The 26,890-nt window shown below is 35.2% G+C and overlaps 2 protein-coding genes across 5 annotated transcripts in view; both read left to right on the forward strand.

Annotated features, from left to right (window-relative positions):
* The window catches only part of LOC136031263 (uncharacterized), a 437,122-nt gene that overhangs the window by 180,787 nt on the left and 229,445 nt on the right, over positions 1 to 26,890 (forward strand). The window lies entirely within an intron of this gene.
* LOC136031264 (lachesin-like) overlaps positions 1 to 26,890 on the forward strand; it is a 113,857-nt gene that overhangs the window by 69,957 nt on the left and 17,010 nt on the right. For 3 of the 4 annotated variants that reach the window (XM_065710693.1, XM_065710692.1, XM_065710694.1), the window contains 3 exons: positions 358 to 486; positions 18,132 to 18,251; positions 21,333 to 21,503. In XM_065710693.1, the coding sequence (XP_065566765.1) occupies positions 358 to 486; positions 18,132 to 18,251; positions 21,333 to 21,503 (420 nt within the window). Of the gene's footprint in view, positions 1 to 357; positions 487 to 18,131; positions 18,252 to 21,332; positions 21,510 to 26,890 lie in introns of all 4 variants that reach the window. The other variant, XM_065710695.1, reaches the window with a different exon arrangement.

Genomic DNA, 26,890 nt, shown 5'->3' on the forward strand with positions numbered 1-26,890 from the left:
CTCGAGCCTGCAAGAAATCTTCAAATCCCCCTTGCCTTCCTTTATGCTTGTACCATTTCTTATGACATACCTAGGACAGAGAATTTGAGAATTACGTCATCTCTTGTTCCAATAAATATAATTATCTATGTGTATTTTGTTGCAAATTTTGGGTATTTGGATTTAAAAATAAACGTTTGATTATAGGCTGTTGACATTTTTGAAACACAAATTATCTATTCCTGATTCGAAAATCTAGGCGAATTTACATGTTTCTATCCTCAGTATTTTGTCAAAGTGTAACAAAAAAAAGTTCAAAATCCATGAAATATAATTCTCACTGACAGTTATTGATTCGGTTAATCTTGTTATTTTTAGCCCTCATATTTGACGGAGAAGTTCTTCAGATGCACAAAGTGACAAGAACAGACATGGGATCATATTTTTGTATTGCGAGCAATGGGTATCCCCCATCCGTAAGCAGAAGGGTTGTTTTGACTGTTCATTGTAAGTAAATTTTCGCCCTTTAATTTTTTAAGAAGTGGGACTTTTCGTTGAGTGAATATAATACAGAACTATTCCAACACGTTTCTATGTTTCAGCCCCCTCCCCTCCATCCTCAGGATCTAAAGAAAATCTGAGGGGAAAGCTAATCTGGTTGGAAGTTTTGACGTTTTCAGTCAAAATGGATCTGAATGTTGTTCTAATTGTCCAGGAAATTGGACTGACCGGCCGTTTAATAAAACTTTCAAGGTTGGAAATGTAGGCTGAATTAGAAAGCTGGATACTGTTTTCAAGCTCCTATTTCCATTTTTTCTTGCTTTTTGGACTTGCAAGATTCTTAAAGACATATTTACTGATGGTATTTATGTAATGTGTAGTGAATCTCTTAGTAATCACTTTTCTTTTAACTGTGGTCTTCTTTTCATAGATTTAAAATTTTTGTAAGACGGTTCCAGAAATTTAAGCCAAGTCTAAGCCAATGTTCAATTTTTTTTCTAATTCTTCCCAGATATTAGTTTTGTAGAAACTATCAAGACTTACACAGAGGAAATCAGTAAAACCAGCCATTGAAAGACAGTTGCAAACCCATACCGGTAGAAAGGAAGAGGTGCAGCTGGACGCATTTTCCTATCCGTTTTCGTCAGATAATTAGACTCGTTAGAACAAATCATAAAAAATGGTGTTCCTCTTAGTGATAAGAATAACATTTTTCATTAATCTTCTTGAAACAAAGTTAATTATATCAAATTTTATTAGTAATAAAAAAGCTTCCCAAAGCATAAAACCCCTATTTCAATTTTTATAGAGAATTTTTTACCACCTAATTGTCATTTAAATGATAAAACTTTCGAAAAGCGCGAGACCGAATCCGTCCCTAATTTTCTCAGGCTTTTTGGAGCTAAAGTGAATACAAGTCCCCTCCTATCGCCAATGACAAACCGTGTAAGCAAATGGAAGAGGTTCTACCCAAGAAAACAAGATTTGACGGGGTATAAGAGGTTTTAACATAATTGAGCACACACACCCCTCCCTCATTTTATTCTATGGCTTTTTCTTTTGTCTTTGACTAAGATTTGTGTTAACGTAATTTTAATGGATAAATTATGAAATTTTTTTTAGTTTAATTTATTTTAAAGTCAACCTTAGGATTCCACTTCTTTCTAGCCAGAAATATTTGATTATCCCAAAGTAAAAGTGGGGACAAAGGAGAACGGAACAGAGAAGGACCGTCGGAAAAGAGCTTTCTAAGTCAAAATAGTTTTAGAGAAGTTAAAAGATACCGAAAATTTCAGAAAAGGACCATACTAATAAGACAGTAAAGGAAGGTGAAAGACAGCAAAAAAGCTTGTGTGAGTCAAAATAGGGTAGAAGATGCGAATAAATCTGAAAAGATGAAGTCTTTATTCAGTAAATAAAGTTAAGAGCCAGTAAATAAAGTATGAGTAGGACTATGGAGAGTGGGACAGAGCAAGAAGATCAGAAAAGGACAATGAAATTTAGAATAGTTTAAGAGAAGTTGGTAGATAGCAAAAAGCCGGAAAAAGACTAGACGGAGCAATAAGACAGTAAAGGAATGTGAAATTCAGTAACAGAACTGGCATGGGACAAAAGAAATTTAGAGGAGACCAAGAACTTCGGAGAAATACTGGGCCAATTCTTCGGCAGTAAAAGATGTCAGAAGCTAGTAAAAGAAGTTAAATAGGAGTTGAAGAGGGCGCGGGATAGCATTTAATTATGCCAATGTGGAGAGGGACATTAACACTCACTGACTATTAATTAACGAAATCATAGATGCTAGAAGATAAACCTTCCCTGGAAGAATTTTGCAGAGGGCTCATTACTACCCCAAAATTACTAAATTCAAGTTTCTTTAGCCATAATCTTTCTAGTTCATTTTTTTTTTTTTTTTAATTTTCATTTTTCATGTTTTAATAGCGGAAAACCATTTTAATGTAAAGCAATTCTAGTTTACTAAAATCTAAGGTTTTGAATACAAAGGCTTTCTATTTTATTGTTTTCCTTTTTAACGATTGAAGCATCTTCTTTTTCGAATTTCAATAGCAAAACCTTTTTTATGTAAAAAAAAATATCCTGATTTATGGTAAAATTTACCGTTTAAATGTCATCAATGTCATTAACCAGCATGCGCGAAAGAAAACCTTAGAATTTGCACTTTTTACCCAAAAAGGTACTAATTATCCAATTTTTACTGTCAATTTTGAATTTTTCACATCTTTTGAATTTATATTCACTCCTCTACTTTTTAATTTCACCAATTCTTCCTTTTTAATTAATTTTAACTTTAATTTTCAAACTCTTGACTTTCTCTTGGCTTATATCTTTCTCTTTCTCCCGAAAATATCTAAAAACCTTCCTATTTATTGGTTTTAATCCTCATTTATTCAATTTTTCACTCCTGACTTAAATTTCACGAGTTGATTGATACTTATCAACTGATACTACTAATCTACAGCTTATCTTAGCGACAACGGTGAAATCCCTGCACACCCTTCAATTCAGTTTTTCTTGTCAATTTTAGTGTCCTTACCCTGAAGTTTAATGCAGGAAACTCGATAGTAGAAGAAGAAAGCTACAAGGAACGTAGCCTCCCTTTTAGCCAATCTGTTGCTTTCATTCCATCCCACAAGAGATAAAGATCGGAAAATATCGATATTTTTCAGTTTCAGTTTTACAATTCTACATTCAACATATAAGTTTTGGACAAAAGGGATAAGCTTTCTTGAAAATGTCCAGCAAAGCTATAAGAAATAAAGGTTTCGTGCTAGCCAATTTGCTTAATCAATTGGATGATTACATTTTCAGTCAAGCAGAAGAAGCTCTGCCCAATAAAAAAATAATTATCAGAACCAAACAGATTTATCAGGAACAGATGATACTGTAAATCAAAGCGAGCCAGTAGTGACCCAGTCAATAACCGCCACTAGTTGGTAAAATGGAATTCCTCTGCAAGAACACGATTTTGAATTATCAAATAATCTGAAAAAATCTATTCCACTGCTTACTAAATCCAACTTTCCGGAAAAGAGCCTTTTGTGACTGAAACAATCATTAAACCATAAATTTGCAAAATATGCAGGAAACTATTTTCTTGCGTTTCTAACCTATCACCCATAAGAGAGTTCATACTGCCAAAAAGCTTATACATACAAGACATACTATAAGATTTGTTTCACAACTTTAATTTATCTGCCCATATAGAGCTAGAGCAAAGACAGAGCTAGGTAGGTGGATATAGATAGCTAGGAAGACCTAAGTGGACCTACCTAGATAGTTAAAGCTAGGTAGGTAGACTTAGGTAGGTATACTAGTTTGTATATCATTTAAGAATATTTCCCTGTGAATTTCTGTAATCATTTTTTTAATTCTCTTATGGTGCATCCTATTAATATTTATCTATGTCTCCTCCCTAAGAGGTAATGAACAGTTTGCTATTGAATTAACCTCTCTCCTATGTAGCTAAACGTAGTTAAGTAGAATTAGGTAGATAAACCTCGGTAGCTAGAGCTATGTAGGTAGATATGTAAGGTGATGAGTTTCGAGTTTTTCAGTTTTTATGGCACTTGGTATTTACCAAGTGTCATATAGCGATCGTAACTTCTGTCCGTCGGTAGGTCTGTCTGTCTGTCTTTCAGTCTCTAGGTCCCGGTTTTGCTAGTTCAAGCACTTCCAGATAAGCTGGGACGATGAAAGTTGGCAGGCATATCAGGAACCAGACCAGATAAAATTCGCCATCACTTCCCCGATTCAACCATCTGGGGGGTGAGCGAACAAAATAGTTGAGAAGAAATTTTATGTAAGATAAAGCAAATGACTGTTGTTTTATGTTTGTCTCGTTGGTCTAGTCATATGATTCTCGCTTTGGTTGAGGGAGGTCCTGGGTTCGATTCTTGGACGACTCCATTTTTTACATGAAGAAGATCTGAAACTAGAAACGTGATCGATATAGCGATCTCTGAAAGCTGACAGGCGTATCAGCGACCAGACCAGATTAAATAAGGTATAATCACTTCCCCAATTCAACCATCTGGGGGGGTGGGGGTGGAGAGAAGGTTAATTTGGAAAAATCGCAAAAAATGAGGTATTCTTAACTTACGAACCGGTGATTGGATCTTATCGAAATTTGATATTTAGAAGGACCCCGTGTCTCAGAGCTGTTATTTTAAATCGGACCGGATCCGGTGAATTTGGGGGGAGTTAAAGGTGGAAACCAGGAATCTTGGAAAACGCTTCGAGTGGAGAGATCGGAAGGAGTTGGGGGGATTTCCAGTGCTTCGGCGAGTTCGGTGCTTCTGGATGTGCTAAGACGCTGCAAATTGTTAGGTGTGTCAGGGAACTGCACAAATTGAATTTATAACAGTCGTTTTCCGATTGACCATCTGGAAGCGGGCCGGAGGGAGGGGAAATCGTGAGAATGGAGATATGTTTATCCTACGAATGGGTCATCGGATCTCAATGGATCTTGATATACAGAAAGATTTCATGTCTCAGATGCTCCATTTTCAGCTTGGATCAGTTCCGGGGACATAGGAGGGTGGAGGAGGAAACGGAAATCTTTGAAATCGGAAATCTTGGAGAACTCTAGAGTCGAGCGATCGGGATGAAGCTTGATGGGAAAAATAAGCATAAGTTCTAGATAAGTGATTGACGTAATCAGACCGGATTCGCTCTCTTTGGGGGAGTTGGTGGGATTTCTAATGCTTTGATGAGTTCAAGAATGAACGCAAATTAAAGATACGTGATTGACACGAGCGGACCAGATCCAATCTCTTTGGGGGATTTGGAGGGATTTCTAGTGCTAAGGCGAGTTCCATGCTTATTAACTTGCTAGGAAGATGATATTTATAACTCTAGTACCGAGTCTAATTTTAGGTTCTAACCTCATCAGAAGTGCCATATGAGCTCTTGGCTCTTGTTGTTTGAGGAATTTCGTTTTTTTGGTTTCTGGTGGCGTGTTTCCGACTTTAAAAAAATTTCGCTTATTTTGAAAATTTAGAAGCTTTTGTTCGTGTGTTCCCCAATTTTTCCACTTTTTGTTTGCGTATTTCTGACTTTTTAAAATTTATTTTAACTTTTTTCCGACTTTCAAGTTTTTGTTCGCGTGTCTTCCTGTTAGGTATAAATTTCTAAATTAATTTAAAGGTAGCTAGAACCAAATAGTTCAAGAAATTCAATAAAACAGGAAGTGTATTAGGCCTTCCCATCGTCCATAGAATCTTTGAGGTCTTCCTCAAAAGATAATAGAAATTTTTGCAGGGAAACAGAATTCGGACTTAAAGATTAGATTTTAAGGATTTAATATGGAAATTTAAGGACTTAGCTCTTAAGGATCTAAAACTACTATACAATTATATTAATTCCAGGACAGTTTAATTTTTAACGTTGTAATTATAAAAACTTTGTATTCAATAAACCGCAAATGACGCTATAGCCTTTAGAACATCTATGAAGCAGCATTACTACTATCTTAATTTTAACTTTAACTTAACTATTCTTGTTAGTTTCCTTTTGTTTTAGGATTTAAGCATTTATCTATAACATAATATGTAATCTTAAAGCCTGATGCGATTATTCATTTTAATTTTCGTTCACTTTCGGTTTTGCTGATTAATTAATAGATAAATATGAAAAATGTAATATTTGAATAATAATTTTGATTCTGTTCTGATCTTACGAATGTGTGATCGGATCTTAATGAAACTTGTTATATACAAAGATCTCATGTCTTATATTCTCCATTTTCAATTTGGATCGGCGAGTTCGAGAATAACCACAAGTTATAGATACGTGATTGACGCAAGTAGACTGGATTCCACCTTTTTGGAGGAATTGGAGGGATGTTTAGTTCTTTGGAGAGCTCGGTGCTTCTTGGCGTGCTAGGACGACGAAATCGATGACTCTAGTACCGAGTCTAATTTTAGGTTCCGACCTCGTCACAAGTGCCATGTGAGCTCTTGCCTCTTGTTATCTAAGAAATTTCGTTATTTGGGTTGTGTGTGGCTTGTTTCCGACTTAAAAAATTTTCTTTCGCTTACTTTAAAAATTTAGAAGATTTTGTTCGTGTGTTCCCCAATTTTTCAACTTTTTGTTCCCGTATTTCCGACCTTTTTAAATGTCTTTTAACTTTTTTCCGACTTTCAAGTTTTTGATCGCGTGTACTCCTGCTAGGTTAAAGTTTTAAATTGAATGACAGGTAACTAGAGCTAACTAGTTCAAGAAATTCAACAAAACAGGAACTCTAAGGGTATTAGGCCTGCCTATCGTCCATAGAAACTTTGATGTTTTCCTCAAAAGGATAACAGAAATGTTTGCATAGGAAAAGAATTTTTTCTCTGCAAAATGATAATAGAAATGTTTGCAGGAAAATAGAATTTAGACTTTGCGATTATATTTTAAGGATTTAATATGGAATTTTAAGAGATGTAAGAATTTTAAATCTGTTAAGGATTTAAAATTAATATTCAATTTATATTAATTCCAGGACAATTTCATTATTAATGTTGTAACTATAAAAATAAAATGCTTAAAATATCTTTTGTATTCAATAAATCACAAATGACGCTATAGCCTTTAGAACATATATGAAGTAGTATTCCTACTTAGGGTTATGTTAATTTTAACTTTAACTTATTTATTCGTCCTAGTTTCTTTTTGTTTTAGGATTTAATCATTTATCAATAACATTATTTGTAATTTTAATGTCTGATGCGATTATTTATTCTAATTTTCGTTCACTTTCGGTTTTATTTATTAATTAATAGATAAATATGTAAAGTATAAAATTAACATAACAATTTTTATCCTCGTTTAGCTCTCCGTGCTTTTTTAGTTCTTTTTGACGAGGTAATCTTAGTGTCTACAGTAAATAGTTCCATTACATTCATGTTTTTTTGGAAGGAGAAATAATCGAAATTCAAAAATACATAGGCCTACATCAGGACTTCATTTTAATGAGATGCCTGGGAAATCGGTATGAATCCTATTTGTTACAATCTAATAAAAAATGGCCACAGCTTACATTACTTTTCGTTTAAAAAAAGATCAAATAATTGTCTTAATGCAAGTTTGGCATACAGTTCTATCTTTTGATTTTTTCAATCCCTTTTCTGGATCAGCGTGGTTTTCTTCAAAAAGATATTCTTTTTTTATGCATACACATATACATTTTTTCCTTTATTTTTTTTGAGAATTGAGAACTAATTCCGGAAGTCATAGCCGAAGTTTCCTTTTTCTTTTGTTCTTTTTCTGGCTGAAAATTACCCTTTTTCGTTTCCTTGGTGTTCCTTTCTATGCATCCTTCTTTTCTTTTTGTCGAAATTCATGATTTACAAAAAGCTCTTGGTTTAGTTAACTGTAACACGCTCATAGATATTCCTTTAAATCAAGATTTAATTTAGATTTTATTTAATTAAAATCCTTTTATTTGAAATACCTCAGCTAAATATCTCAGTATTTATTTTGATGCTCTTCTGGTTACAATGGCGTCCTTCAGGGAGCGTCGTTAGCTCCACTTCTTTTCCTGTGATAATAATGATTAACAACCTTGGTGTTGACCTGATTTGATGAAGCTCCAACAAACGGCATGATGGTTAGTTTGTGAAAGCTATTAAATAAAAACCAAAAAATTAGTTTTTCTAACTAAAAATAAGGAGTAACGTTAAAAATTAAAGCGAAAATTGTTCCATATATGAATATGATACACCCTTCTCATTTCCCCCCTCCTGACGCTAAAATTTTACCGTGCTTTAAAAAACTTCTCATTCCGATTCAAAGGCTCTTGAGCAGTCGTTCTTAAAGAATTTTCAGTGAAAGTTTAGCTTCCAGAATGAGGGTTTAAAAGGGAGCAGGCCTCCTCTTATATGGGATAATTTCTGTTCGTTTTAAGTTTTGATGTTGCTCCTTGTGTTTAGTTGAAAAATTGTTCGTTTTCTTTTAAAATTAAATCTTTGAGTATTTTTCAAATCATGCTCAGGTCTAACCAAGAGATGATCTGGACCCCCAGCCCCATAACCCCCCTTTCTTGCTGTTAAATTGGATATATCCATTATTAGAAATAAATTGGTAGCATCCCGCTTTTTAATTTTTCTTCTTAAGCGTTAAAATGTTAGATTCTAGTTAAATCCTACGAAAAAATGTTAATATTCAGTATAAATTTTCGATGAACAGTAGTTTGTTGAAAATTTCTTAATATTATTTTCTTATAGATTTTCAGGTGGACAAGGATGGGTATTATTGTTCATATTATCACATGGAAATTATGCATGACTTCTGATCTTACATATGGCTGAAGCCATCTTAACCTCTACAATAGAGCTATCTAATATTCAAATATGTTTAAATACATGAAACATTATATATAAGAAGGAAAAAATATTACCCTATAAAAATCACTGGAAACAATGCTCCTGTCAGCACTTGCTGACCCCCACACCCAAGAAAGTTGCTGCCGAAGCTTGTGGTGTCCGCCTCCACCTTTTGCAGCTCTATACCAGTTGGCTAGTGAACGTAATATTTCATGCTACATAAAAAAGAGGGTCGTAATGAAGGTGGCACTGTTACCGTCCCATGTCCCCCAGGACCAATAATAAATGTGTTGACCAAAAATTTCCCCGTGTATCAAGAGTAACTAGGCATCAATTTCTACCTCCCCCTCCTCTTTCACCAAAACTCATTTTATATTTATCTGAAGGCTCATTGGCAGTTGATATTTGTGCATTAAAATGCACTGTTTGAGGCGTCTGCCCTTCTTCCGCCAACAAAATGACGCATCACCCTTGTTTCATAATAGCTGATGCGCACTAATCATCGTTATACATAATATTATGAAACATAAAGCAAACCAATTTAGTTAAATGAAGGTTTAAATAAATGTTAGGAATATTTTATGGAATAAGAAGGGAGGTATCCCCCTGCAAAACCTTATTCGGACTTCATCCAAATGAAAAGACATGAAAGATTAATTCCCACCCCCATTCCTCTTTCAATTTTTTTTTAGGATTGTGGAGGCTTAGACAATTATGATATTAAAATTCGCTCTTTTAGACATATGTCACCACCCTTTCTTCCACAATGACCCATCACCCCCTTCATTATAGCTGATGTGGAATTATACATCATTAAGCATAATATCTTTAAAAAATCACCTGAATCAACTTAGATACATCAAGTATTAAGATAAATTTGTATAGTAACCATTAATCGTGTGAATTTTCGGGGACGAATGAGCCAACGTACCGCATTACTTCTTCTGCAACTGCGAAGAGCAATATATAGCTTTATTAATATTTTGAAACTGATCGGATATCTTAGAATTTTCTATTGATAGCAATTTGGTTCTTTTTGAGGCAAAATCATAGTTTGGTGCCTGAAGGTGACAGAAAACACTACTTTCTTTTGGCACAATCTTTTTGTTACTTAAAGGGCTTTGAAGGGTTTTAAAGCACTTTGAATTTCTGTTCAAATGATTTTTGTCTCGGTCTTCTAGTACATTCGGTTTGCTACGATCACTCCCTAAAAAAGAAAAAGGAAACAGAAAAAAAAGAATAAAACAATCCATAATCTTTCTTTTGAAAAAAATGCATAAATCTACATTTTGTACATACGAGCTTGAAACCTTTATAATGGGGTTCAATGATATGGTAAATCTAATGTTACAATTTTCGTTAGGAGCACATGCTTTTTGGGGGCGTGTACCCCTAAAAATCAGGTGATTTTTCTCAGCCTCTTAGCTTTTGATGGGCTACATTAAACTTTTTAAATTTTATTTAATTGAAACCATCATAAAAAGTTAGTTCTTTTTATGTATTAATTATTGTCTTTTTTTTAGTTTTGGTTACTATCGGCTTGAGTTACTTCAAACTTTGTTACCCCGAAATGTTTGAGAAAAAAATTACAGCTAACTCCCGTTAAGGTTTCCTTCTTCTTTGCCAGTATATCCCCTAAAATACTGTTTAGTTCTATCAGATTATCTCATCTTAATGTAATAGTTTATCTTACTATAGATATACTATCCTAGTAATATTTCGTCAGATAAAAAAAACCGAACCATCCTCCTTAACATTATTAAGTTCATAAGTACCAAAATTTATTTGAACATTTTACTTCTCTTTTGTACAGCTAAAACTTGAGTAGGGCTATCCTGTTTGGCATTTTCGCATGCACAAGGAATCGTCAGGAAGAAGAGAGGCACTTGGTAAAGCCCAAGGACTGTCTTTAACAATTAATTGCTTCACAGTAGCTAATTGTTCAATTCAATATTTCATTCTGATCGAAAGCTCATAAAACACGAAAAACAAAAATAACACCAAATGTTAACAAAACATATTACATAGATAGCCTTTTATGCCAAATTAATAGTTTTTGCAAAATTAACAGCAAAAGACGTAAAATGATGGTCCATAATGGCAAAACTAGCTCATTATCTGACGTAAGAAATGACGAAATTAGGAGAAAACTCCAGGTTCAATGAAGTTCAACATAATTTTCTTATCATGTGCCAAATTTTAGAAATTAATTTGAGTTACACTCTGCAATGTGATGTGGAATTTGAATTCTTGTAAAGTAGATCCCCTATGCAAACAAAATTCTTAATAAAGATAGATTAGACTAATGGGTTGTATGCATGAAGAGCTCTCCACTTTATTGAGCTCCTCTTCAACAAGTGGCAAAATATCCTTTCATCTTGAGTGTGGGAATTGATACGAAATTCCTGCTTATTCTAAAGTTAATGGGAGAGATTTCTATCTTTCCCTCTGAGATTTAGAAATCCCCATACGTAACACAGCTATCAACTAAGCAATGTTCTCCTTAAACATGCCAGAGAAAAGAGCAGTTTATCTTAAAAGTTTGCAACAACTTTGTAGAAGTTATAAATGAAGGTTCCGATTGCTTGAAAAGACACGGATTGCTGGTGAATAAAGGAAACACGAAGCTATTCCTATTTTCAGAATTTTTTTTCTCTTGACCAAGAATTCTCTCTGTAGTTAAATCTACATTATAGTTTAGTAGGAGGAGACCAAACTTTGCTCAGTCATTGGCACTCAGAACAGTGCAGGCATGTATATATGTGATTCTTGAATTACATATTAGCATAACTATTATGTTTTTCTTTAGTTTTAAGCCATGAGGTGGCAAATCATATATTTTAATTAAATTTAGCAATTCTGGTAGGAATTCAATTTCTCCTGCTGTTTATCCATCACAGAATCATAGCTTTTATAAGATTTGTATCTTCTTGGGAGGCGCTCGGTAATTTCAACATAAGTTATACTTTATTTCTAATTAAATGGTACTAAGTTAACGTGTTCCTTTATTTCATTGTTATTTTGATTACTTTGCGAATGCTTCCTATTCAGTTGATCATGCTCGTTGGTGCATATCTTTGAACCACGTATTTTGATTATGTAGCTTTTTCGTTTACGATTCATCTTCCAACCGTTTTGTCTTGTAAACCGCAGATTTCGTTTTGCATCATTTTCGCTTGTAGTTCGTTGTGATGTTTGTTATCGAAAATTTTTAAAGCCTATATTTCGTTCTACATTATTTTCGTTTGCGATTTGATGTGATCCTTGCATTTGTGCTGTTGTTGTCTTCTAATTAAATATTTCGTTGTCTATCATTGTGTTGCGGAGCAACACAATTAATTTTTTAGTGAGTAATTTTTTAGTAATTTTTTAGTTGAGTAAATTTTTTGGTGAGTTTGGTTTGTTTTATATTTTCCTAGTTTAGACCATCAAAAGTTAAGCAGAAAACTATAAGACGTTATTTCCGTATCTCTTTCAGATTTCCCGGAAATAACAACTGTGTCCCGTAGGGCACAGTTGCATGTGTTGCTCCGCAACTGTGCCCTAAGCAACAGTGCACAGTTGCTGCAACACTTCCCGTTGCTCAGGCAACGGAGGTCTAGTTTCATCTGTCACCTGCTATGATGGTCGTTGTCGCATGTCTTCTAAACACAGATTTTGCTGTACTTCATTTTTTTAGTCATTACCCAAGACATTCTCCCAATTCCTTTTGCTTTGGCTGTTTGGATTCATTCAACATCTTGTATAATTTTTCCATGACTTCATAGATACCAAAAACCTTCTTTCCAGGTTTCCCTCAGTAGTTAGTTTTGCTTCAGTTATGTTGGCATACAATTCAGCATCAACCAAGTAGGTTTCATTGCACACACCCTCTGAAAGATCAAAATTAAGCATTAGCGTAATTACCGTGCTATTCTTTAGTTTTAAGTCATAGGCAAAGTCATCGCAAATTGAATTAAGAAATATCAGTATTAATTTTAATCACTTCTTTTTTGAGTGACGCTAAAATAACTCATTCCTTCTTTCCATTTTAATTTTGATTGTTTTGTTTTTTTACAGCCTTCACGCTCCATCATAAATGGTGAATACCCCAATTTCTGGTAATTGCATAGGTATTTCTTAGTTATTTATTTCAACACCTCAAGAGAAGGATTTTCGAGGATTACCTCTTCTGGGAGGCCATTTCTTGTGGTGGTGGAAAGTCGGGTGAAATCCGTTTACAGGTATTCCAGGAGGGATGTTCAAGAGTTTCATGTGAGGTGTAGTCCATATAAGCCATACTTTAGCGAGTTGGTCGCAAAGGCTTTTCTCATTCCAGAACAACTTTTGATACCTTTTAGATGGAGGGTTATGCAAGTATTTGTCAAACACCAAAATAGCCTCCACGTATAAACGATCCTGAATCAAATGCAGGGGGTTGGCATCGGAGCTGCTAAAAGATTATGCGTGATCTCTTCTGTTATGACATACTGAAGAGGGATGATGTGGTTAATTGAACTACCAGCAAAAAGAGGATATGCATATTCTATGACTGGTCTGGTACATTACACGAGTAATTTGAAAATTGATTCGTCAGGGAGCAGGGTTTCGCATACTAAGGTGCAACCTTTCTTCAAAGAGAAGGAGGATCTTACCTTGCTGAGATATTCAGCTGACCTGAGATCCAACGGGAATTGAACGCGAAGAATGCGTAGTGTATCTACTCTTTATATTGCCTATCCCTTATAAATGAAGACAAAATGATGATCCTTCACATTTCATATCTTCTAAATTACGAGCTCTTTTGTTTTCGACAAACCACTCATTCACCTACACCTCACTTTTATTCAAAATCAGCCTCAAGCTCCTTGGGGAGCCTGCTGAAGTCTTTGTCTTTCTTCATATAGATCTTTGTCTTAGAATGCTCTTAAAATAAATGAATTCTTTCTTCCCATTGTAATATTTATTACTTTGCGAATTATTTCTATTTGCCTTACGATGCTTCTTATCGCAAATCGTCTAACTGCCCATTTTCAAGTGCATTATTTTTGTTTGGAATTCACTATGGTTTTTGCTGTCGCTTGTCTTCTAACCGCAAAGTTCGTTGTACATCATTTTTCATTTGTCACGAGTCTTGATGCTGGTTGTCACATACCTTGTAGCCGCTCTTGTGCCTTGCTTGATTTTCCTTCATCATTATTAGGCTACTATTACTACTAACAACTCACTTCAGTACCAAGCCACCTGAGACAAACACAGATAAACACGGTCCTCGTTTATCCCAATCGATGCAACGCCTTACTCCTTGCACCCTCCCGGTAAGTTTCTACTTCTCTTAAATCTTTCCTTACGGCCTCCTCCCACCCCAACCAGGATGGTCTGCTTTTCGTTTAGCCCTATATCGTTAGCCGAAATTGACGACCATTGATCGTTTGTTATTTTTCCTCCACAGAACCTGCCCTACCAATCTCCATTTTTCTCTCATTATAGCCCTCGAAAGTTAAATTGAACCATCATTTTCTTAGAGCCTAATGTTTGAGATACGGTCAATCCGTTGGGTAGCCCAAATAAACCATATGTAGTTTGTCTAGAAAACACCTAGCAGAGTTCATCATTACCGCATATATTTTTCCTACCTTTGGCTTTAGCTATTCAGATTCATTCGTCACCTTGCATGATATTGCATGCACCATAGATAATAAAAAAGAAAAGATCAATCATGGAGAAAAATTAATTAAAGTTGTTCCCTAAATGCATATGAATTACTAGTACTTTTTACGAAATTACTAGTATTTTAGTACTTTTTTACTAGTACTTGAGTTTTTTAGTACTTTCATAAGAGCTATTTCTTGCAATTAAACAGCTTTTGTGATTCAGGGCTCCTTCTTAAAGAATTGGAATAAAATCAGAATTTCAGCGTAAAGAGTGAGGTATTGACGAGGGGGAGAAATCTTTTATATACGAAATAAGTTCTGTTCGTTTTAAGTTTTAATATTACTCCTTACTTTCAGTTGAAAAAACTTGTTTTTGTATTTAATTATAATGCAAAGGGGATCATTCTTGAATATCTGATAACATAAAAAAGCTAATCTTTAAGTCCTCGGACCAATTTCAACTTTATAACTTGAATGAACTTCAATAACCAACGCTATGCAAAAAAAAACATAAAAAAAAACAACGCAATAATTCATATTTTCCATTGCTTATGAACAAGTTTGTTTTTTTAATTTAAATGCATTTTAATGAAAATAAATTTATGTTTTATCAATTATTTTAATTTGATAAATTAGGACAAAATTTGAACAACGAAATATTCTTATTGAATCAGTAAAAGTTCAAAGCCTTCAGAAATAACGCTAAGGCCATATCAAAGTACTGCTGCTGGCTTTGTACTGCTGCCAGCTTTGTTATATACTTTGTTAATTATTACTACTTATATTATATTACTCTGTGTGTAATGATCTAGATAGAATTGACGAAAGGTGGGTTATCCATTTCTTGGAATTAATAAATAGACCGAGATCTAGTGATCGAAAAATTGTACCTGATATCCCCTTTCCATAGCTTGACCTCAATATAGACCCGCCAAGCTCTGCTGAGGTCATGTAGCAGCAAAAAAGCTTAAAAGAAGGACGAGCTTCTGACATAGAATCACAGCAAAACGCAGAAGTATTCACTAAGAACATGGATGTCTGTGTGATTTACCCTTTTCTCCAAGATATGGAATATTTGGAAGGTTTCCGTGAATGGACCAAAGGGATATTGGTGAAAATCTTCAGAAAGGGAGACGTAATGTTGTTTGATAATTGGAGATATATAAGTCTTATACTAGTTCAGTGGAAACTATTGGTTTCTAATATATTGCACCCCTTACGAGATGTACTAGATACGCTTTATAGAGAAGAGTAACATGGTTTTAGAACTGGTAGATCGTGATCTCATTTGATTTCCGTACTGAAAATTCTTGTCGAGGAACCGAAAAATAGTAACAATAAGCTATATCTACTATCTATTGACTTTGAAAAGGTATTTGACTCAGTTGAATGAAACTGCTTGTGGAGAGTCGTCAAGTATAATGGAATGTTAGAAAAACTAGTTACCATGATTATATCCCTGTGTGAAGGGACTGAGGGATGCTCAAGACCAAGAACGGCACAACCTGATGTTTCAAGATCATGTCTGGTGTCAGTTAGGAATGTGTACTTTCCGTATTTCTTTTGGTAGTTAACAATGAACTGCATACTAAGACATAAATTTGAATATTGCGTAAAAGAAATCATTAATTAACTCTTATTTCGACTTCACGGATGACAAAGTCTTGCTCGAAGACTCAAAATAGTGGTTATAGCAGCTACTTGACGAAATTATAGATAATACAGTAGATATCGGGCTAACCATCAATGTTGACAAAACAAAGAATAAGTCCATCGAAAGCTCACCACTTGTGCTGCATTACAAGACAAAGCGTCTAGAGAGAGTCAGGGAGTTCAAATACCTATTTAGTTGGATCGACTATAAAGGTGAAAAACTCAGAATTGGCCAGTCAACCAAAGCTAATAATAGACCATAGTCAATTAGTTACTTGTCTTAGATCTCATGTCGGGCTTTACTCAGCGTAGAGATTGATGTCTGCCTCCTCCATCTGCTTTGGTCCATGACAAGCGATAGTGCTTCGCTCGGTCTGATGTTTGTCATCTCCAGGAATTCAGACAGGCTGTCGGACCATCATTTTTTCGGTCGCCCGTGAGGTCACTTGCAGCTGGCTTTCGTAGGTTCAAAATCTCATTTGCGAATAATTATGGATTGGGATAAGCAGAAAATATTCTTCTTGACTAAACCTATGTCTCATCAGAGGAAATGTGCGGTCCATATTCCTCTACGTTAGTAAGTGCTGGAAAATGAACCAACAGCCTAAAATAAGAATCGTTGCATTCGACAATGCGTGCCTGAAGAGAATTTTAAATTGAAGCTAGCAACAGAGAGTCAGTATCTCTAAAATCGATGATAAAAAGGGCCTGCTTCTCAATACTGTCGTTCTAAGGAAGAAGAGGTGGAAATATTTAGGACGCGTATTACGCATGAATGAAGGCCGTCTTTTTCGGTCACTCTACAATTGGAAACCAGATGGCAGAAACAGACGATGTCGTCCAAAGAATACTTCGCGGCAATCTGCTGGATCGAGACCTGAGGACGGCTAAGATATCATCAGTACCTGAATAGGAAGAGGTCATCAGTGCAGTACCGCCTCCGGACAAGTCTGGAGGCTGCGTTGACGCCCCATGCGCCACCAATGTCTCCGGAGGAACTATGCTGCTACTAAGCAAACCCTCTAAAAATCCTCATCTATCGTGTGAGGTCACAAAAATGAAGGTTCACAAAGGCACTGATAAAAGACAAGTTGATACTCGGCTGAGGTTTCAGTTGTGTTGAATTCGTTGTACGGAGTAAATTACACTTGTTTGAATTTTGTATGCCTGAATCCCTTACTACCATTAGAAGGAATGCCTGCACATACCTTTTTGACACTCTTGGCTTGAATACTTTTTGTCTGAGCCTTGATGTGTAAAAAAAAATACGCGTTTGATTGTAGTTAGTGTAGGCAAATGGATTTTAACTAAATATCATATTTCCAAACTTAACTTAAAACCCAAATATCTTAGGATTTTTTTTTGTTTATTCGGTCAGCTGTTGTCTTTAAATGATTTTTTAAGTTCGTATGTTATGAAAATTGGGTCAATCAGGATTTACACTAAAACTAAAAATATGTCTGAAAATTTATTAGTATGAAAACCCTGGAGTAGGTGGCATAAGCCTGCTGGCCCAGGTTCTTCTCTTTCGAGGACTGGTGACCCTTGAAGAAAACACATTTAAGGAACTGAAATTGTTTTTTCCAACATTCGCGAAATGTTTGCATCCGGTGGCTTTGTCATTCAATAAGTTCTTGATAGTACTCAGTAGCTTCAGATGAATGGGCCCTCCCCCCAAAAATAATTTTGTTTTTTTCACTGATAATGACTTTGTCTAGTGTTTTCACCGAAAACATGGTAAAAACAAAAAATTATCCGTCCCCAAGCTCTGAAAAATATATCCTCCCCCTAGATTTGAAAAATATATCCCCCCAAAATTTCTGTAAATTGACGCCACTGGTGGAACTTTTTGTAGTGTTTGAAATAAACTTGTATCGGGATAATGTTCTATTTTTTGCCCCCTGTTGCTGCTTCCTTAGAAGTTTCTTGGTCCTCCCTCTAGTTTGAGTTACGAGGCCCTACCACAGATTTTTATTTATATGTAGAAGGCCTTTATGACGTTCTGACCATCATTGCCGTTAATTTGTTGTTCTATTTTCAGTTCCCCCTTCTATCCATCCGTCTTTGCAGTTAGTTGGAGCCCCAAGTGGCACTGATGTTATGCTGGAATGCACAGTTGAAGCTTCGCCTAAAGCCATATCATACTGGGCAAAGAGTAACGGTAATTTTCATTTTATCATTTATGGTTATTTCTGCTATTCTGATAAAAATCAACGACAATATCGACTTCTAAGAATCATAATGTGTTACGACCACATTTTTGGAATTATGCTGATAAAAAAAGTATGCCTTTATTATTAAGTCTGATCCAAAGTGCTTCAGATCATTTAATGTCCCTTTTTTGGCGGGGCTTTCTCCTGGAAACAAACAAGTTCCGTATTTTAATTTTCCAGTCCAAAAATCACAAGAAAATCTTTTCTTCTCCTAAAGCTTGCCCTTATCAAAGCTAGAATGCAAATGATTGATTTTGAGAGACGCATTGCTCCTTGATGCGGGATAATTCTAACGAAAGTCACTTCATCTCATTGCCTAGAAATTACTAGAGTCCTAGGCATCCGTGATTAATTTGCAGATTTCCAATCCTAGCTTTCCAGGTCCGATATCAAACTAAGCAATTCATTTGACTCAACTTGGATTGATTTTAAATGAGTGTCACTTGGGAAATAGTCTTGACTAATATTTTTAACTAGAAAAAATTTAAATGAAACTGATTTAGAAGTCACACGTCTAATAATTATTAGACAAGCGACTGTTTACTTAACTAAAAATCCGACTTTTCTTTTGATAAAGTTAATCACACAAAAAAGTACTGCACTTACAACTATTTTAAATCATTTTAAGTGTTAATTAAAAAAAAAACTTTTTCAACAAAATAAGGTTTTCAAAAAAAGTAAAGAACTCCTTTAAACCAAAACTGAACAAAAAAGAATCAGACAATCTACCAAGCGTACAACTACCACTACTAAGAATCAATAAATAAATGAAACTTAAAACGAACAGAAATCAAAATAAACAACCGAAGCAAACTCAAAGCGAGCACAAATAAAAATGAGTAGGGTTCAAAACCCCTATGCTTTCTAAAAGCCAAAATATAATTTGAACTTTACAGAAAAAGTCCAAATGAGTGTGCACTGTAAGTTTAATATACATACACTAATATCTATTCCTTAAGATCTTAATTAATTTTTGGTTTCTTAAAGTTATAAAAGTGAAGAATCTTAAAGAATTTTTAAATAAATCGAACACAAACTATTTCCATACAGGTTGTCAAGAGGCCGCATCAGCAATGCTTCAGGACCAGTTGATGGAATTAGGTTAAAATTTCATCGTGTGTTGAAGGGGATGTTGACAAAAAGGTGCTATTTGCATACTGCTACAAATACTACTACTGCTACTACGACTATTGTTAAGCATAATTACTGAACCTTTCAACAATGCTGAAAAATTTATGCCTCAAAACTTTGTTTAGATGTTTGTTATGGGAAATAATGGGCGTGAAGGGGGGGAGGGTTCTCTCAAATTACGTTGACTATTCAAAGCGGCACTATAGCTTTCAATTCAAAATCAAATGAGACCCATCTGAATTCAATACGACCTCCCATTTTATAAAGAAACCTTATATGCCTCCAAGGCATAACTTTAAGTCCTTGCCCCAAGGCTTTGGGAGTTTGTACCAGCCCTGGAGGCATTGTTATACGTTCTTTGGACTATTTTATACAAAATTGCCATTGTACAATTTCAATCAGATACATTCGGTGAAATGAGGGGTAGTTGGGGGGGGGGCTACTTAACCTCCATCACTATTGACTCTTAAAAGGGAACTGGAACTTTCAGTTTACATTACAAATTGAGCCACCTCTAAAGTTTAACCTCACTTTCTATTAGAAATATTGACTAATAATGTTTCGAAAAATTAAAATGGCCACATAAAAACATAGATTTTTTAAGCTATTTGTAGGAGAGGAGAGAATTAAATCCCAGCAAAGATTCTCCCAGTCACAATAACTAGTTTTTTGAGTGGAGAAATTAAAAATCAGTCTGGGCTATTCCCTGGAACCGGTTTTAGGCCTACCGACAAGATAATCGTGCTACATCAAATTTTAGAGCATAAAATTAAACATCAGCTGATCATGTTGGATTTATTGATTTTTTCCACTGAGTTTAATTTTCTAGGGAAAAGCCGAGTCTGAAACGCAATGAAAGAGGCATAGTATCGCGTAAACTCATCAAATTAACTCATTGTTATTATAAAGAGATGATTTCAGTGATTCAAGTCAATGTTGAGGTCCCTATAACCTTCCTGATCTACTACGGAGTCAAGCAAGGTTACATTCTCTTACTGATGTTCTTCAACTTTTTTTTTATTTTACTATCACATGTTTCAATTACGCAAACGATGTAATCCTGCTCACCGATTTGACTTTCCTTGCACAGAAGATGCTCACAGAAATCACCACTAATGCTTTTCTTTTTAGTCTTAAGGTTAATACAGCCAAAACTAAATACATGATGAACAACTTGATCTAAAGAACAGGGAGTTTCAAGTGTTTGGGCTGATTGACAAACATACTTGGCATCTATAAATATGAGATCTAGCTTAAAAAAGGCTCAGTAGCAGTAGTAACCGTGAAAGTAAGGCTCGGTGACGTATCTGCCAAATCCACCTTTGCATTTACTTTTTGAAGTAGTGATCGTATCAGTGCTATTTTAAATACGTGACACTTCGACTGTTAGTTTTTTGATGCTCAAGCATTTAGAGTGTTGACCAGGGAAGCCTGTACAAAGTCTTGGATCTCCGACTTACTAATCATATCTGGAATAAAAAAATTAGAAAGCAGTGCTGTCAAGAATATGCTGTAGTAAAAATTATAAATAAATGCAAAGGCTCCACTCTCCTCTAGTCCGATCAAGACCGACCTGAAGCCCTTAATTTGGCAGTCGCTGATAGGGGAGGATATGGAGCTATTTGTAGTTACAGGTTATTACTCCCGTTTCTGAAGACTGATCGTCATGAAAGAAAATTCTTTTAAGCTCTTAAGCTCCAGGGCCAGCTGAAATAGAATGTATCCTTCTATAAGTACTTATATATATATTATTAAGTACTTATATAAGTATTATATATATATATTCTAACCGAGGAAGTCTAAGGTATAATCAAATATTTTCGGTGAAAACACAAATTACTAAAAGAGAAGCAGCTAAATTAAAATCTTTGCCACACTCATGCCCCCTTTATTTTTAGGCGACTTGGTTCTGCCTGGCGATAGAATACGAACCGAAGAGACGGAACTGAATACCTACACTGTTCGGATGAGGCTGATAATCAGACGAGTAGAATTTAGCGATTTTTCTGGATACAAGTGTGCTGCAAAGAATTCAGTTGGTGAATCTGAAGGCTACACTAGACTTTATGGTAAATGTAATGTAATTAATTATGTTCAGTATTCAAAAAGTCGTGATATCCGATCAATTCTAAACTATAAGGATAAATTGTCAGTGCCGCTTCAAAAGAATGCTTTTGAAAATATTTACCAAAAGCCGTAAAGCGTAAATCCGTCCCATATTTTTCTGTTTCGTTAAATATTTACGGCGCCTACCAGTATGAGCGCGAAAACCCAGTTTCAATAATAAAAATAGCATCACAGATCCACAAATTGCGCCATAAAAAAACACAAAAAAAAACAGGAGGTTATTTTTTTTATTTTTGTTTGAATTATAGATGAGCTTTTATTGATTTTATTATTATTATTATTGTTTTCGTGCGTGTATGTGTAGACTGCACTTACACGTTGGTGTTGTTGTTCCGTTATTGTAAATATTCATTTTTGCTCTTTTTGTCTCCATCGCTGCTCCGCCCATTTATATTATTTCACACAGATGTCCAAATAAACAAACTGGGTTTAATTTATTATAACCTACAACCTCTTTTCTGAAATTATCCAGATCTAGATTTACTGTGCGTTGGTTGTGTAATGTGAAGTCCTGTTGCAGCCTGTGGTCAGTTCCACTGACAGGCGTCGCAGAAGCAACACTTTTGCTTGTCACTATCACTTTAATCCTTTAGTTGTCAACCCCCTAATAAATTTTCAGATTTAATGTCCCAAGAAAATGGATGACCATACGCTGACATCAGTTTTTCTCAAAAGCGGGTGACAAATTCAATACAAACTGTCTCAAAAACGCTGTTTCTGTTTCAAACCACTGTATCTTCTATTTCTTGACAGCCAACTAAAATTGTCATGTTAAAAATAAACTAACTGCGGAAGCTACTGCTGTGCTATTTTGCCACGAAATATGAAACCTAATTCAGTGGAAAAAACTTTTCATATTTATTTTTTCATTGTTTTTTTAAATAATGTTAGAAAATCCTGCGCACCCTTCGTTGAAAATCTCTTCCCCTATGACAAATTCCTCCATGGAAAGAACCTCTCACGTACCCCCCTCAACTCCTTCCCCCAAACCAAAAAATACCCCTGAAAACGTCTGTACACTTCCCAATAACCATCACTATGTGCATACACTGGTCGAAGTTTGTAACTTGCAGCCCCTCCCACGGGGACTGTGGGGGAGTAAGTCTTCTCCAAAGATATGGTTACATGTTTTTCGACTATGGTGAAGAAAATGGCCGTCTCAGAATCTTGATTCTGTGACTTTGGGGAAAACATGAGCGTGGGGGTCCTAGGTGCGCTCCAGTTTTTTTGGTCACTAAAAAACGGCACTATAACTTTTAATTTCCGTTAGAATGAGCCCTCTAGTGACATTCTAGCACCACTGAGTCGATACGATCACCCCAGAAAAAAAAACAAAGGAACACGAATCTTTGATCTGTCTTCTGGCAAAAAATGTGAAATTCCACATTTTTGTAGATAGGAGCTTGAAACTTCTACATTAAGGTTCCCTGATACGCTGAATCTAATGGTGTGACTTTCGTTAAGATTGTAGGACTTTTATCGGGTGCTTCCCCCTATTTTCTAAAATAAGGCAAATTTTCACAGGGTCATAACTTTTGATGGGTTAAATAAAACTTGATGAATCTTATATATTTCATATGAGCATTAAAATGCGATTCTTTTGATGTAACTATTGGTATCAAAATTCGATTTTTTAGAGTTTCGGTTACTATTGAGCCGGGTCGCTCCTTACTAAAGCTCGTTACCACGAACTGTTTGATTTCAGACGGATGTCCAAATAAACAAACTGGTTTTAAGCTATTATAACCTACAACCTCTTTTCTGAAATTATCCAGATCTAGATTTATTGTACGTTGCTTGTGTAAAGTGAAGTCTTACTGCAGCCTTTGGTCAGTTCCACCGACAGGCATCGAAGAAGCAACACTTTTATTATGTTTGTCACTATCACTTATATGCTTTAGTTGTCAACGCCCTAATAAAATTCCAGATTTTATGTCCCAAGAAAATGGATGACCATACTCTGACATTAGTTTTTCCCAAAAGTGGATGAAAAATTCCATATATACTGTCTCAAATACGTTTCTGCTTCAAATCACTGTAACTTCTATTTCTTGACACCCAACTAAAGTTTTCATGTTGAAAGCAAACTAACTGCGGAAGCTAATGCTACGAAATATGAAATCTAATTCAATCTATGCTATTATTTCTAAAATTGGAGCGAGAACCCGCTGGATCTAATTAAATTTGCTTTAAAGAATGAAACATTATATTTATTTCCATAAATCTGATGGTAAGAACAATATGGTTCTGTTTCTACTGCTGAGATTGCCACCAAAACACTTTATTATTAATTGCAAGATTAAGTCACTGTGTTGGATTATCATGTTCATTTGTTGCGTAGTCGCTTGAAAGAAGATACATTTTTCAATATGAATTCAAAAGATGCATTCAAATAAAATTGCGACCTATTATGTAGACTCTTGCCCGTGAAGATGGAAGTTCTTTACTATTTTTTACTCAAGCCGCTCTCCATGATAGAATTTGATACAAATTTCTCCTACCGTCAAATGCATCCAACTTATCCCAAACATCGAACTCCTTCCTTGAAGTTGAGCGTTTTTAAAGATTCTTCCTTACAAGTCGCCCTCTGTAATAAAGGTACAATAACTAAATGGTTGAACTTCTAAGCGAAAGGTAGGTGGTGCTAGAAAATTTTGTCTGATTCAGAAAATCCACCCCTTTGGTACCCTTTGCTCAAGGTACTTTCACATTAATTTCAAGCGTATCGGAATGATTCAGTGCAACGGCTAGAAAATGGATGTGAGTCACCAAAAATCGCAGTTTTATGTCCATTAAAGTAATATAATTGCCCCAAAAAGTCAATCCGACCGATAAAAAAGCAGTTTCACCTACCTTTCTGCTGAAAAACTAGATGTGGGAATAGTCTTGGTGCTACCCCGGTTCACTTTGCACTTTCCTTTATATTGACTGGAACTATATGATTCTGGTTCGAGTAAGCTGTGCCATTTCTACCTATGCGTTAAAAGTTGTAGGTAGGATTGAAGCTGCGTCGTTGGGTTATCACGGGTCATGTTGTGTCCTACCATCGTAGTCGTAACTATTCAAAGCTATTGTCTGACTCTTAAACAAACATTATGTCTAATTTTGTGCTATAATGTTGGTAATGGGCATGAAAAAGGTATCTCTAACCCACTTTAATAATAATAATAATAATTTATTTCTTACCCACAACAACACTATAAAAGTATTAAAATGTGGAGTAAAAACAATTAAATACACACAAAAAAAGCAAAACATACAAAAAATGAAAAGTAATGACAATAGAAATTTTTTACGTTAATATAAAAAATTAAATAAACACACAAAATAACGAACTATGAAAAAAAAATTAACATTAGATACAGACAAAAAATGAAATTCAAAAAACACAAAGAGAAAAACAAATACACACACAAAGTCAACGAAAAAAACGGATAAGACGGTGGTGAGGGGATAGGCGCGCAGAAGCTGTACTGGAGAGTTGTCTGTGAAGAATCTCCAACTTTAAAGTTATGTCAGGAACTGAGAATTTTTTAACTAGAGTCCGGTTTTTTGTCCAAGGTGGAAGATACAGAAGAAATTTACAAAATTTGAAATAATTTATCCGAATTCTTTTTAAATTACCATTATTAAGAAGGGGGAAAAGACCTGAAGCATAAAGGATAGAATGATCACAGAAAGTAGAATAAAGTTTAGCCAGCGCACGTCTATTATACTTCCCTCTATTTGCAACAATTTTTGCATAACCAATCTGAATCTTTTTACTTATCACAAACAGTACGCTGACGTAAGCTCGAAAGATTGTTAGTAATAGAGATACCAAACCAACGAATACAATCAACAAGCGGGATAGTGAAGTTATTACAGTGAAGGGGAGTAGCAGTAATACAGTTATAGGGAAGAAACTCACATTTATCTATATTAATTGAAAGGCCAATATCAGAGAAAGCATCAGAAACTATAGAGACCATATTGGAAAGACCCTTTTTGGAACGGCTGATCAGAAGCAAGTCGTCAGCACACGCAAGATAAGAAACATCCGCAAGACCAGAAAGGTATGTACCTGAAATCTTAGCCAGCACACTAGAAATACAAATCTTAAAAAGCGTAGGGGACAGAACACCACCCTGCCTAACACCTCTTCTCATTCTTATAATAGTGTCTGGTGCAGATCCTAATTGAAGAAACGAATTTGAATACCAAAACCTAAGAAGCATTATAATAGAGAGATTGACCCCGGAATTATACAAGGAAAAAATGAGCTGACTATGGACCACACTATCAAACGCTTTCGAAAGATCCAAAGCACAAATATAAAGACCATTTCCCTTGGAAGAATTATCAGCCAATAGAGAAGACAGAATCTTATGCGCATGCTGACAACCCACCCCACTCCGAAAACCAAATTGGTTCTCATCCTCAATAATATTTTTAGTCAAAAATGGTAGAAGGATATACTCAAAAACCTTACTAATATTACACGATACAGTAATAGCTCGATAGCAAGAACAATCAATCGGTGACTTTCCCCTTTTTAAAATTGACGAAACAGTGCCACACAGAAAACTCTCAGGTACGAATGAAGTACATAGACACATTTGAAAAAGAAGCTGAAAGTGAGATATAAGGGGGGTGCATTCAATCGGCATATGCATCATAGAAATATCATCCTTATCTATTGAATTAGATTTTAATCTTTTAACAGCATTAATTACGGAAGAAAAAGATATGGGCACTATATGGTGTTGCGAAAATGTTGTACTAAAGAGGGGGGTTAGAAGGCGAGTATACACAGAATGCACTGAATAATTAATCACTGAAAAAATCGAAGAATAATGTTTATACCAAGCTGAAGTTGGAAGGCAATTACTTGTCATAGTTTCATCATTTATCTTGTCAGAATTGATCACTTTTCGCCAATCCTCCCTACTTACAGGGAAATCCATACCGCGGTAACGTGCCGACCTAAGATAACGTTTATAATTGGTTTTAGTTTTACGTTTGATATCAGCGACACACCCAGAACTCTCACCCCTGCTGAAAATACCCCATGCAGAAAACACACCTCCCGGCAAACAACCCTCCTATAAAATACACCCTCCCACGCAGAAAATTGGATTTTCCAAATTAAAATTTTTTATTTAGTTTCGTTGGTATGCCTTTAGTTTTGTACTTTTAGTTTCGTTGAGAAGTGCTAAGAAATGGAAAAAAAGGAATTTACACACCATAAGTATGTTAAAAACTTGAAAAAAAAACTTTTAAAAATAAAAAAAGGAAATACAAAAAAAATGTGGGTGAAAAATCATCAAAATTAAGCTAAAAACATATT

Source organism: Artemia franciscana, chromosome 9 (assembly GCF_032884065.1).
Source record: "Artemia franciscana chromosome 9, ASM3288406v1, whole genome shotgun sequence".
NCBI lineage: Eukaryota > Metazoa > Arthropoda > Branchiopoda > Anostraca > Artemiidae > Artemia > Artemia franciscana.